The sequence below is a fragment of the Gymnoscopelus microlampas genome (genome assembly GCF_963454915.1).
Source record: "Gymnoscopelus microlampas genome assembly, chromosome: 9".
NCBI lineage: Eukaryota > Metazoa > Chordata > Actinopteri > Myctophiformes > Myctophidae > Gymnoscopelus > Gymnoscopelus microlampas.
In genome coordinates this window covers 37,108,372-37,123,185 of record NC_139946.1, presented here as the reverse complement: position 1 = coordinate 37,123,185, position 14,814 = coordinate 37,108,372, and the positions used below count along the sequence as shown (strand labels likewise).

The 14,814-nt window shown below is 42.0% G+C and overlaps 1 protein-coding gene across 1 annotated transcript in view; it reads right to left on the bottom strand.

Moving 5' to 3' along the window:
* Window positions 1–14,814, bottom strand: part of cacna1ea (calcium channel, voltage-dependent, R type, alpha 1E subunit a) — a gene marked incomplete at its 5' end in the record, with an annotated part of 151,689 nt that overhangs the window by 20,927 nt on the left and 115,948 nt on the right. The window contains 12 exons of the mRNA XM_084066543.1: window positions 73–233; window positions 2,070–2,166; window positions 3,304–3,422; window positions 4,003–4,062; window positions 5,021–5,150; window positions 6,612–6,723; window positions 6,961–7,244; window positions 8,185–8,524; window positions 8,630–9,087; window positions 13,475–13,566; window positions 13,746–13,813; window positions 14,566–14,683. Coding sequence (XP_083922669.1) covers window positions 73–233; window positions 2,070–2,166; window positions 3,304–3,422; window positions 4,003–4,062; window positions 5,021–5,150; window positions 6,612–6,723; window positions 6,961–7,244; window positions 8,185–8,524; window positions 8,630–9,087; window positions 13,475–13,566; window positions 13,746–13,813; window positions 14,566–14,683 — 2,039 coding nt within the window. The remainder of the gene's footprint in view (window positions 1–72; window positions 234–2,069; window positions 2,167–3,303; window positions 3,423–4,002; window positions 4,063–5,020; window positions 5,151–6,611; window positions 6,724–6,960; window positions 7,245–8,184; window positions 8,525–8,629; window positions 9,088–13,474; window positions 13,567–13,745; window positions 13,814–14,565; window positions 14,684–14,814) is intronic.

The window sequence follows — 14,814 nt, the reverse complement described above, 5'->3', positions numbered from 1 at the left end:
AAATGGAACCCTGGGTGGACTGACAGGCAGGCAAGAGACTGCATGTCTTAAAGTAGACAAGTGTGCACTCACTGACAGTCCTTTTCTGTATCCTTTGAGCCATCTGTGCAATAGAAAAACTTCCCCTTGAAGAGCTGCACTGCGATGACGGCAAAGATGAACATGAAGAGTTTGTAGACGATCAGGATGTTGAAGACGTTCTTCAAAGACGTGACTACACAGTCAAACACCGCCTGGATGAGAGGAGAGGGTAAGGTCAGGAAGCCCTTTGTACTTGTGGTTTTCTACTAAAAAGTTCATTAGTAAAGTAGTTAAATTATTAAATATTCTCTGGTGTCCTTGTGGATTTAAATCCATTCAAGTATTTAGATTTGGTGAAGGCCATAGCAGATGGCTTCCTCCTTGCATCTGTTTCAAAGAAAAGAGGTTGCACAGCTCGTAGCCACGATGCAATAACTTTTTATTATTATTTTACCAACGTTTCGACACAATAATAGGTCTTTTCTAACAAGTTGGGTAAGATATAAAAACCATGCCACGCCAAAAAAACCTTAACGAGCCACAAGAATGCTGCTCTCAGTATTGAATTCCTTAATGCATTAAGACTGGGAACGTATGTGTCATTTTAAGATTTCTTTGGCTATTCAATAATAGCAGATATACAAGCTCATAGCGCTATGAGCTTGTAGATCTGCTATTTTTTGAAAAAATGTTTTTTGCAAATCTTTGAATATATGTTTTAAAGCACAAAAATATAACTCTGATCTGTGGTTCTGTGGGTCCCTTGAACAACATATTTTGAGATGAGGGTCCGCTCCTTTTGGGGGTCCTTGACATGGAAAAGTTGGAGCACCACTGATATAGGATTTATAAAACATTTTTAGATATGTATTTCTCAAAAGGTTTTGCTCAAGGGATGCCCCAGTAGCAAATATTTGAGTTAAAAATGTTCGCTTTAAAAATATATATATTCAAAGGTTTGCAAAATATGAGCTTGTATATTTGCTTTTTTTAATAGTCAAATAAATCTAAAATTACACAGATGCGTTCTGGCATTGAATGGGTTATGACTATTTACACTATGCAACTATACCAAGGTGCTGTAGATAAGAGAAAGTACATCACATCTTAAAGGCCAAGCTTTAGAATCCATAAAACCTGTTCCCTGACTGTACTATTCTCCTGAGTGATATTTACATTCAGTGGCTCTGAAACGTCTATCTTTGCAACGAGTCCACATAAAATGTAGATGTGATTCGTCACGTGAATGTTCCGCATAAGTCATGCTTGCTTGACGTGCACCTGTTATCACATTCCCTCACACGGTTTTCTCTTTTATACGCCCATTTCATTTCCTGCCTCACTGACAGCTGCACCTCTCTCCTTTTATCCTCTCCTATTCTTCTTTCTCCTTTCTAATCCTCCTCTCCATTCATGTCCTCTTATTTCCTTCTCTCTTTTCCCCTCCCCTCCCGGCTCACTAGAGGCAGACTAGGTGTGATATCTGCGGACGCCAGACCTGACAGCATGTCTTCATGCTCATGTCTCATTTTATCACCTCATCTTACCTGTTAGATGTACTGTAAGATCTCTCTCTCATACCCGATTTATAAATGATGCCTCAGAATAGAGGACGTGTTGAGTGAATTGGTGTATGTGTGTGTGTGTGTGTGTGTGTGTGTGTGTGTGTGTGTGTGTGTGTGTGTGTGTGTGTGTGTGTGTGTGTGTGTGTGTGTGTGCGCGCGCGCGTGCGTTCATGTGTATGCACAAGTGAATACCAACAGCCTGTCAAGATCAAATATATGATAAACCACACAGTGTTAATTTATCCATTTGTAACTCTTGGGAGTGCACAAATGTAACCAAAAGGATTTGTGTATTCCCAGAGTTAACAAAGAGGATTTTACTGTGCACACTTAAAGGCTAAAACACACACAAGTGGAAATATGAGACTGTCTATAATCATGACACTGGTAGTTCATATTGCAGGAAAAAGGTTTCTGTAAATTACTAAAAAAAGGGAAAGCTAACAGAAGAGATTGCTGTAAATGGACATGGACTTCACTGACCTTGAGTTTGGGAAGTCTCTTAATAGTCTTCAGAGGTCTGAGAACACGCAGAACTCGAAGTGATTTGATGGTCTTAATGTCCCGTCCCTTGTTGTTACTGTGAAGGAAACCCATACACAGTTAGCATCATACAATTTCACAGCTGTTTTATAGTTATTACAGCTTACATTATTATTGTTGCATTTCCGAAGACAGTGGACACCCTTTTATTTCACTATTTTATTTCACAGAAACGTATTTATACGTTTCTATAGTTAATCTTACAGTACAGGCTTGTTTAGATAGTTGACCAAGTGCACAAACACTACTGTGTTTAGTACTGTTTAGTACTTGGAGTATTATTGTGTGCACACAATACTTTTCCATCGCTTAATTCGTGCCATTGTGTTGTATGACAGAATACTACAGTATATTTTTTTAATGTTGTACATGTTTGATGAACATAATGAAGAAGGTAGATTTCTTGTGGTTTTACCCGATCACATTGCTGCCAGTCATTCCCAAAGGACCACCATCCACAGATGTAGACAAAAAGGCAGAGAGAAGGACACGCATATCAATAGTTATAAATCCGTCAACACAAAGGCAAGGTCAGCTGCATATAGATAGGATGAAGGCAACGCAGTCACTCTGTAACACACTGTAATGGCATGGAACATTCATTTACAGTGAATGTCTAACACATTCTGACCTACAACTGATTACATTGAGACAGTGGTGGAAAGAAACTACGGTAAGTACATTTAGTCAACTACTGTAATATTTGTAGGTATTATTTCCTTGAATATCTGTTTTTCAATACTTCATACTTCTACTCCACAACACCTCAGAGGCAAATATTGCAACTTTTACTGCTTACAAAACTTATTTGACAACTTTAGTTACTTGTTACAGATTTAGAATATTATTACAAAACCCTATTTTATACTTGGGCTATAGGAAAATAGCAGATCTATAAGGTCACAGTGGTTCACGATAAGACAAGTTGTGAGCTTGTAGATCAGCCATTTTTGAAAAAGTTTTGACTTAATGTTTAAAAATATGACTACTTTTAGTTTGGTACTGTAAGTACATTTAGATGCCATTTTTTTAACTTTTACTCAAGTAAAAGTTTGAATACAGGCCTTTTGTAACAGAGAATGTTGACGTTGTGCTATGGCAAATTTTACTTAAGTAAAAAAAACTCAGTTCTTCCACCACTGCAAAGAGTTAGTGTGTGCATTTTGAACCAAGCCATGTGACTGACGTAAGAGCGAAGGCCACCAGTGCTCCAATCACCACGATGAAATCTAGAACGTTCCACAGGTCTCTGAAGTAGGCGCCATCATGGAGGAGCAAACCCTGGTCAATCATCTGTGGACGATGAAGTAAGATGCAATGAATACTTGGAGGCTCTAGTGCCCGGACGATATATCGTCCATTTATTTGACTTTTTGGACGACATCTGCAGTCAATGTGACCTGATTTCTAACCTCTTTCAACCTGCCGTCCTGATTTTGGGCATAAGCTCACAACGCGTTGTGAGCTAGTAATTAGGATATTTTTGAAAGTTTAAGTGGTTAAAGTGGTGCTTAAGTGGTTAAATAAAATAAAGTATAGTGCTTATACTATATACTATCACTTACCCTAACTTTGATTTGAATACAAAATATCAAAAGGGGGGTTCTGAATGTTAAATGTAACACAAATGAGGTTCTGTCTGAGCAGAAGTGATTCTGATATATGATGTACTGTGGCTTGAACCTAATAAATTGCATTACATTTCTTTTTCTTCAAAACATCGATAATCGTGGGCTATGGTCTCTACAAAATTGGGATTGGTCGGGCTCAAGTCTTTGCCTTATGTATACGTAAAATACATACACCATATTATATCAGAGGAACTGATTATATTACAGTTCTGAAGTTAATAATGTAACTAATAATTACTCACTTTTATTATCATTTCAAAGGTGAAGACTCCAGTGAACACGTAATCAAAATACCGCAGCACCTGTTAGATCAGAGAGTGAAACAGCATGAAAGAGAGACAGAAAGTGAGCATGTAAGTGCTCGCTCAATTATTGTATCTGTGTGACCTTCATTTATTTCACTGCTTTGCTGCTGGTGGCAATGACAAATCTCCTCCGCTGATGAGAACATGAAAAAGTATCATTGGATGTGTTCTGCTTAGACGCACCCAGGCTCATTGTATCCCTTACTTCATTTGTCTCAATCCCCATCATTGTAATAGTCATCAATTCAGTCACATCAGGGGTCCGCAGCAAAGCAATTTAAGGAGATGTATTCACTTTTCAACTACTTTATCTACACAGCGGGAGGTACAGTATCTATGGGTAAGAACCCCAGGTTTCAAATTGATAGTGACTATATTTTTACCACAGGGGCTAAGAGAATGACATCAGAAGGAGATAATGTACGAATCAAAAACAGTAGGGGATCTCTAGATTCAGTCATTAATATTACGGTCTGTCGTCCAAGTATTGAGGGAATGGGATACATGCATTAAGTGCACATGTACAAGTCAAGACACGCACGCACGCACGCACGCACGCACGCACGCACGCACGCACGCACGCACGCACGCACGCACATACACACACACACTCACACACACGTACAAGCACAGAAATCCATCCATGTTCATACCAGCATGCACGCACACACGCGTTTGTTCTTAGTGTTTTCATTAGATTTTTCATTATGACTAAAGCTGCTGGCCCAACCTAAATTAAACCTAACCACAAGCTGAATCTCTTCATAATTACAGTATAATCAAAACTCTAAATATCCTTTTTAACCATATTAAAAAATTACTTTTTCCTCAAGGGGACCAGAACACCAGATCGATTTTCTTCCAGTTTTACTATCCACGTGGGGAATTTTGGTCACGCAGCACGCACGCACGCACGCACGCACGCACGCACGCACGCACGCACGCACAAACACACCTTGTTCCAGTGGGAGGTGGTGGCCACAGGGTCCTCAGCGGCGAGGGCTATGCTACTGGCAGCGATGACCAGCAGGATGCACATCTCAAAGTACCTGAGGTTCACCACATAGTGACAGGCCCGTCGAACCCTGGAGGAGTGGGAGAGACGTACATGTTACACACACTACTGTATGACTGAATTTGTCCTTTACAGTATGTTTATCTCATTCAATCCCGGAACGCATCTGTGTCACTTTAGATGTCAATTGGCTATTCAAAAATAGCAGATCTACAAGCTCATAGATGAGCTTGTAGATACAGTATGCTACTGTTTAGAGAAAAAAAACATGAAAATGTGTGCAAATCTATACATTTTTAACACATTTTTAAAAAAAAATCTGGGGTCCCTGGAACAAAAATATTTTGAGATGGGGGGTCCGCCATTCATCCATCCATCTATAAATACACGGACTCTATGTCTGTCTGCCTGTCTGTGTGTCTGTCATAACTCGGGGCTGTCCGTCCGACTGACCTCAAACTTGGCGTGTGTTGCAGATGACCCGGGGGTGCAGTGCCAAGTGGCATTCGCTAACGGGTTCTGAGAGCTGTAAAACCGCGGATGTCTGTCCGTGGGTCTGTGGAGGATTCACCGAATCTCTGTGTGTTTGGGGCGTGCAGGTATTGGATTCCCTGATTGAAAGACCTGTGTGTGTGTCTGTGTCACAGTCACAGACTTTGCCTGTCTTGACCAGGTCTTGTATGTCTATGTTTTGTTCCCTGGTCTAGTATTCTTGGTTCTATGTTTCTGTTTGCCCCAGTATCTGCTTTGTAATCACCCCTCATGTTATATTAGTCTTGTTCCCCAGTCAGTCTTTGTGGAGTCATTGTTTGGTGTCACTGCATTAGTTAGTTTGTATTTTCTGGCCTTTTCTGTTCACCTGCTGTTTATTAAAACACCCAACCATGGGTTTTGATCACTACATGCCTGGCTGTCCTGCTTTTGGGTCCTCACCAGTACCAGTACGTGACAGGCTGTGTGTTTGTCTCTGTGTTTTCATTTATTTTCCACAAAGAACATTTCCCTCTTTGATGACATAATTTGCACAGTACTGTACTAGTCACTAGGGTGCACTCGTGTACGGTGCCTGGTACCGTCCTAGTCACATGACGTGTGGAGAACAGCAAAGGCTTGTGTCACATTTGAAAAACAAACATGACAGATGGTGTGAGTTCAGTTTACCATTTAATTAGTCCTCCGCCACGTGGCCTTTTGTTTTGATTGGTACCTGAAAGCCCACCTGGGGCCCTTAAAAAAGTGCACATTCTGCTTCAAACACATCCCACATAAAGCCAGACGAAGGCACTGGGATCATCCCATAAGTGGAGCCAAACTAGATGATCCAGCCAAAAAACTTCACACACTGGCAGAACTTTGTTTTCATATAGTCTCTTTAAAAAAAACTCAGTCCTCTACCTATTCATCTACAAATGCACTTTAACAGGTCCTCTCTACTGAAAAAGACACTCGCGAGACACAGACTGGAGGAGATAACAGGACATCGGGTACATCACAAGGCGTGTGTGTGTGTATGTGTGTGACAGCCACTTACGGGTTGTCAGGTTTAAAAATGAACATGCTGTCTGGGGTCACGGTGTTAACAGCCTTGGTTTCCTCCGCGTCCTCCTTCGCTGACTTACAGGCCTCAGGGTCATTACTGTTCACTGAGGAGGACAGGAGAGGTGGAGGAGGAGGAGGAGGAAGCATGGAACAGCAGGGGACAGAGACGAAGGCAGGAGGATGAAGGTGCGATGGGAGGAGGTGAATGAGTAAGAATGAGTTAGGGAGATGGAGGCGAGTGATCGAAAGAGAGAAACGACAGGCAAAACAGTGTTCAGCGTTTTCAGCCGTCGAACATCACTGATTGACTGAATGATCACTTCGGTCTATCACTAAGGTACCTGAGAGAGTGGAGAGCTCCATAGATGACTGTGCATTGGGCACGTCAACGATAACGCTGCTGCTGAGCTGAGACTTATCCCGCTCTAGACAAACTGCAGCACTGTGGTCGGTCTCCTTGTCTATCTTAACGTCTTCTTGGACACCGGGGTGTGAGGTCTGCTGGAGAGCTGCCTGGAGGTCTGCCTGCTGAGGGGGGTCTTCCTGGTTCTGAGGACAGGGGGCGTTAGCCTGCGTCTTGGTCACGTTTAGGTCTGGGTCCTCACCCTGTGCCTGGCCACTCAGTCTGCATGCACCCAGAGAGAAAAATACCATAAGGATAAGAAGGGGATGTGTTTCATTTAAGTGTTACAGTGTGCCAGCATGGACAGCTTATATTGTACAGTACAGTACAGTACAGTACAGTACAGTACAGTACAGTACAGTACAGTACAGTACAGTACAGTACAGTACAGCCTAAATGAAACACAACCACAGTAATACTAAAACAAAATAACAATAATAATTTTGGAACAAAATCAGTAGGAATAATATTTTAAAAATAGTTTTGCAAAATGACAGGCCGGTGTGAAAAATCTGGGGCAGAGGTTCAGAGAGAATAGTGTAGTATTAAAACAATAAAAAGAAAGGTAAAGCAATAAAACAAAACAGTAATAAAACATAAAACAAATGTGATGGAAAAAGATAGAAGGATCACAGGAAGGCTAGACTATGAAAATGCGTTTCAAGAAAAGACTTAAATGCAGAGTACACTGTATGAGAGATTTGATGTGGCTGTTTAGTGTGGGGTAGCTATCAAGTAATGCGGTTTCTAAACTTGAGTAGGAGTATGAAGCTATAGTTTATAATTTGCATGTTGGAGGAGTCAGTGCTGTAGCCTGTATCTTAAGTACTGTATTTCAGTTTTTAGTTTTGCTTTGGACATTTCACAGAAACAGAATAGGACAAAGCACCAAACCCTGAGGAACGCCCAAAATGCAGCCTAGAGGTGGAAGACACCGATACCAACACTGACGGTCCTGTCTGTAAGATAAGACTTAAGCCAATTAACATCACTACCTTCAGTTGTGTTGACCTGTCAAAATGTCTGCTGTGAAAAGGGTAAATTTTAATGAACACTGTGCTGTGCCCCTGTGTTGTGTAATGATGTTCTAATATGAAAAGGAAAACAAGAAAGGTGCAGTAAAAAAGGATGAGTTTGATTAGTGGGTGACGATGTGACTGACCTGCACTCTTCATTTTGACATGTTTGTCCCTCCTTCTGTTCTGTCTTATCCTTGTCTCCTTGTTCCCCCGGACTTTTCTTACTCTCCCTGCTGACAGAGCGACTGGTCGAACTACTCCCGTCCCCCGGGAATGACCCCTGGTGACAGTTTGCCCTGACGCCGCCGTTTCCTCCCGTCTCTGGGGTCAGGGTGTCGCCGTTGCTGGGCGGTCTGATCTTCTTAATCGCCCTGTGCCGCCGTTCGCCGTTCAACCTGGGGCTGCGGCGGTTGTTGAGCGGGTTGTGGCTCTGTTTGACGCCTAATTTCCCGGCCTCTGGGGTGGTCTCTGCATCAGGGCATTCTGGGATGGACAATGGAGGTTCAGGCAGGGAGAGACACAAGGGATCCGATGACTCTGGCAGTAACATTGACACGGGGGGTACGGGGGGTACGGGGGGCATGTCACCTGTACGGCTGGCATCCAGGGGCGTATCGATGGCCGTGGTAGAGCCTGGAGGCTGAGGCGCGGTTGGTGAGGCCAAGGCCACGGGGTCTGCCAGACGTTTGAGACTACCCGAGCTCGGGCTGTGCTGGGGGCCCTTGTTGTTCACTGCTGACAGTGGGTTTACGGACTGGGCTGACGTGGGAGGTCCGTCCTTCTCCTCGCTGCTGCTGAAAAGGACCTCTCGGCTGGACATCTGGCGCTGTCTCCGCAGCTGGCTTGTCCTCTGCTCCCACACGGACATGGTCATCCTTTTTCTCCTTTCCCTCCTGGACATGAAAGAGTTAGAGGGGTTGAGAGGCGGGGGTGGGCAGGCCTCCCTGATGCTGCCCTGGGCCTCCTCCAGTGAGTAGGAGTAGGCCGGCCTGCCGCGGTGGATGGCTCTTTTCCTGTACAGGTAGGGTCGCCTCCTCCGGCTTCCACTGGGGAGAGAGGAAGACAATATACGATATAAGTATATAGTAGCTGAACGGAACAGTAGTTATCATAAACATGTAGCATTATTATGTATGATACTATAATATATAGATTAATTTAATCGCTACAGGGGTCTGGCTGGACCATTGACTACGATTCACGGTAACTGTCGACCATTTTCCAAAGCATATCACCTTTCGTTAGAATTTGGAATAATTATCAGATTTCAACTCTTTTTTTCATTAAACCTTAATATTTGCAGCTTCTCTGTCTGATATTTCATTTTTCTTAGTTTTTCAGTTTTTGTTCTTTTAAAATGTTCTCCCAATTTAGTCATTGTCAATTGCCGCCATGTACTGTATATAATTCCTGTTACTGCCAACCGCTATTATTTAGTCTGGGGAGGGTATAGACAACCACGTATCTCCTCACTCACATACACCTGACAGTGAGGAGTTCACGGCGCAGCACAAAACTCACAGTTCTGCTCCCCTCTGAACTAATTTGCCTGAAAATACCATCGATGGACTCATAATTGATAATATACTTGCATACGTCCCATTATTGCTTGACAAAGTGAACAACTGTAGTAAACAAAACACTTGTATTGAGAAGTGATATGTTACATAGCAAAAGCCTCGGCCTGATGTTCAGACACCTCATAGACATGAACGAGCAACTTCATTTCAACAAACAAGTCACTGGATCAATGAAGATGTTATTATGACAAATAAACCAAACCAGGAGAAGTTGTCAACCATAATAAAAGACGTGAGAAATGCTGAATGAAGTCAGTGGAGTATATATACAGAAATGCAGAATCAAAAAAGACTTTTCAGAGTTTGGGAAGCACATGAAGGAAGGTACACAAACACAAAAGATGAGTCTTGGACATTTACCCAGTTAAGAAAATCAAGCAGGTGGTTGAGAGAGAGAGAAAGAGAGAGAGAGAGAGAGAGAGAGACAGATGAACAGACAGTGTTACTTACTGGTACGTGGACTCTTGTGTGGTCCGTGTTATCAATGAGCGATTGGTTGAAAACAAGACATTAGTGCTTTTGTGAGCAGAGACAAAACAGGCCCAGAGACACACAGCAAAACAGTCAGCAGGAGCCCAGCATGAGCCCAGCAGGAGCTCAAAAGGAGCCTTTTCCAAGGAGACCAATATTTGATTTTATTTTCAAAATGATCAGTTCAGTTCAATGCCATAGACTCATTGCATTGTGTATTGAATCTGTCACTGTTACAAAATGACTACTGTCAAATGTTCTGCTACTACTGTACATGGTCTACAGCAGTTCAGTTGATAGAATATGTATATCATTGGTTCTCAAAGTGGGGTCCGGGGACCCCCAGGGGTACTTGAGGGGGTTCCAGGGGGTCCCCAGCTAAATGATGGATAGGAACCAAATGGACCCTTATGGGTCTGTAACTCTGAGAGTGTCCAAATGGAACCAAATGGACCCGTTAGGGTGCATTTGGTTCCATTTGGACACTCTCAGAGTTAAATTAACATTGATTTTACAATATGAATTGGGGTCCCAGAGATATAAATGCCATTAAATGGGGGTCCTTGAAATTAAAATGGTTGAGAATCACTGCTAGAGCCGTAAAAATCGTCTCTTATGGGGGTCCCTGGCATATCTTTTCAAATAGGGGTCCGCGGGCTAATAAGTGTCAATTTGGGGGTCCTTGACATGAAAAAGTTTGAGAACCACTGATGTATATGATTATTATTCTATCTTTCAATACTTTTTACTCTTTGGTGTGTGTCTCCAGAGGAGCCAAGTGGCACACTGACAAACAAGATGGCTGCAGTATTATAACAATCCAAACAACATTTATAACGGCAACAATAAGCACAACACTGACGAGAAGAATATTCCCAGATAGACTGAGGGGTTTCAGACAGTCAGAGCTACAGTATGGAACAGGTATAAAACACAGAGATGGGCTCCACCCGAAGACACAGGAAAAGATTACAGTACATATTTAGATACCCTTTGAACAAAGCAACCATATGCATATCACTGAGCACCAGTGCCAACTCAGAGTTGTGACATACAGCATTAGCATTCTTCTTGATCATGCTAGTCGCTGAGTGAAGAGATTTGCGTGCTGAGCCTCTGACTGTTCAGAGATTAAAGAAAGCGGAGTATTGTAGTGAAAGGTGAAAAACAATACGCACATGGGAAGAAAAACTCTCCACTCACTGAAAACGTGTTCACATTCTTCTCAGTGAGTGCATATAGATAGTTTTTCTTCCTTTGATCATGCTGGCGAGGGGCATGCGTTCCAAGTTGAATTTACTGACAGTCTCCAACATGCTCTGTCCCTCTTACACTGAGCAAACAGAATCATGCAACTTTCTCCAAGGTCAGTGGAGGCGGATTCTCTCAGGGAGAATCACAGATGAGACAAAAAAAAAACACTCAAAGTTCAGACTACAATATCCTTCCTGAATACAGATGCTGGCCCAGGAGACCCTGAGGTATTCTACTCTGCTTTACAGCTTCTGACAGGAGCCTGACCTGCAGTATGTCATCTGCTGGAAAACAGTATTATTGAATAGAAAAGCTTTCAAAAACAGAAATCCCCCATTAGCACCATCACCACCACCAACACCCAGCCATGTAAAAACAAATGCCATTCTGACACTTATGCAAGCAACACACTGATCCTCTTCTAGCATGGATTGCCCTACAGTACAGACAGATGCAGTGTTCCTTTCGTCAACTAAAACTATGACCAAAAATGTTCGTTGACTACCTTTTTTCACTGACAAAAACGAAATCAAAAGCCATGATGACTAAAACTAAGACTTTCGTCAACAAATAAAAACTAGACTAAAATGTTAGGGAGGGACTAGTGGGCAAGAGATCCAGTAGAACTAAGACAAGTAATTTTATGTTTTTATGTAGATCGGCTATTTTCAGCAAGTGTAAAATCAGGCAATACTACGCCATCAAGGCCCGCCAAAATACATTTTAGTTGACCAAATCTGCAGATTTAGTCGACTAAAATATTATGATATTTAGTCGACTAAAACTAGACTAAAACTAAAGCATTTCAGATGGCTAAAATGTGACTAAAACTAAATTGAATTCTATTCTAAAGACTATGACTAAAACTACACTAAGATTTGCTGTCAAAATCGACACTGGACAGATGGGAGATCAGTAACCTGGGATTATGATACATTTAAAATCATGTCTTTATAACTAGGTCCCATTGGCAACAAGGCTGCCTTGAACAAGTTGAAAGCTATTCTTCGAAGTTCACTGCCCTGGTCACAAAATCCTTTTGGAGAAAGAAGAGTGTCTTCTAAGTACAGCTGTGTTCGGAGACTAGGCACACTACATTAATTTGGAAAACTAAGTAACCCTGTCTCCATGACGACAGTATAAGCACCCCACCACCCACCCCACGCCACCAAACTCACCCCAACTGGAAGTAAGGCTGCCAGTAACCATGGAGACGCAGAGTTCAATTTAGAGCAAATTATAGAGCGAGGAGCAGAGTCAGACAAGATAGTAGACATGTTAGTGAGGATGTATCAATAGTAGGGCGCCCCCGATAATGACGATCTCAACTGGCATTTATCGACCCTTAATCCATTAAGACTGGGAACGCATCTGTGTCATTTTAAGATTTCTTTGGCTATTCAAAAATAGCAGACATAGAAGCTACGAGCTTGTAAATCGGCATTTTTTTTTTTAAAAGAGTGAAAATTTGTGCAAATCTTCTAACTCCGATCTGTGCTTCTGGGGGGTCCCTGGAACAACATATTTTGAGATGGGGGTCCGGGGCCAAATACATATCATTTTGGGATGGAAAAGTTGGAGTACCACTGATATAGCAACATACTATTACGATTTAGAAATCATTTTTAGATATCTATTTGGCCGCGGAAAGATTTGATTTACAAATGTTGGCTTTAAAAATACATATATTCAAAGATTTGCACAAATGTTCAAGATTTTTCAAAAATAGCAGATCTACATAATGTGCCGCGCTATGAGCTTGTAGATATGCTATTTTTGAATAGCCAATGAAATCTAAAGTGACACATATGCGTTCCCGGAATGAATGGGCTAAGAGAGAGGATTCTGATCCTACCAAGCGACCACAAAAGCGTCACAACTTGAAGCTCTACAGTACATGAATGTCCCCTCTTCTCTGTCCATAACAACTCTGCACGCTGTCTATAGTCGTTAGGCCCAACTATGCACTGCACTGTTAGCTGGAGGCTATGATGACGACTCCTGCTGGTTGTTTGAATTAGTTAATGCTATAGGTAGACATTCCCCATGGGAGGGAGCGTTAGCGAGGAGGAAAAATGGAGGGAGGGGAGAAGGTCAGGCAGGGAAAGTGGCTGCATACAGCACTTACTCTGAGGACATCATAGAAGACATGGGTCCGACCTCCTTAGCTTTCTGGAGAGCATGCTTCTGGTTGAATGCAGCCTCAGCCTCCTCTTCATCCTTATCAGGGAACATTGGAAGGGAGAGGAGGAGAAGAGAGGAGAGAAATCGTAGCACGGCATGACAATACATCAACATCATGTAACTGAAACGTTACAGATTACATTGTCAGGATTTAGAATGCCATTTATCTAATAAAAATAACCAAATCCATAAATGACCCTTTTTTTAATTGTTACCTTGGTCAGCTCTTGTGCATTAGCAAGGTTATCCACAGCAATGGCCAAGAAGACATTCAGTAGTGTGTCTGATCACAGTAGGGTTAAGGACATGATTAATCTACATCAAAACAAATGATTCCTCCTCGCCAAGAAATGTTACGTACAGTATAACTATATATTTACTTAATTACTTAGTTAGCATTACTTAACAAACTCCTAAATTAGATGTTCACCTTTTGAAAAATAAAGAGACAATAATGTTGTTCTGCACAATATATATTTTCCCTAGATTGTATATAATATTTAGTAAATTAAACTATAGCATGTTATTTAGACAGGTGTTAGGTTCATTGTTTACCTGGTATCCTTTCAATATACAGATTATTATTTTGATAGTACTGTATATTGGTTAGAGTGATGCTAGGTTCTTGGTTTACCTGTGATCCTAGTTTATTGAGGCACTACACTACACTCTCTGAATTTGATGTATGTGTTTAGCTTGCTTATTGTAATTCGCTGTGGATAAGAGCGTCTGCTAAATCCCTAAGTTGTAAATTGTAGTATGATTTGTCAAGTTTTTTTGTTTTTGCTTTTTTTAGCTTTACTATTATAGTGCTGTGCGGTGTAGACAGAGAGGAAAACATTGGGGAGAAAGTAGGGATGACAAGGCATCAACGTCAGAGTGGGGCAGTGGGCCCTTTTCACAGAAAGATTTTGACAGGTAAACATATCTTAAAGCTACAATCCTTAAGTTTTCTGTTGTTTGTCTCCCTCTCCCAATGGAGATGGTCCCTTAATAATTAAACTAGGGATTTCAGTGGGAGGTATGATAGGATGCAGTTTCCAAACAGGGTGAGCACTATGAAGTAGCTGGAAGACCACATGCCAGACTTGACCCCTCCCTGAGAACGAATCCCGTAGTACATGACTTCGTTCCAGTCCTCCCCTGTCAAGATCTGTAATGTCACATTTACAGGCACACACGTGCCACCCACACACACACACACACACACACACACACACACACACACACACACACACACACACACACACACACACACACACAGCAACACACACACAGCAACAA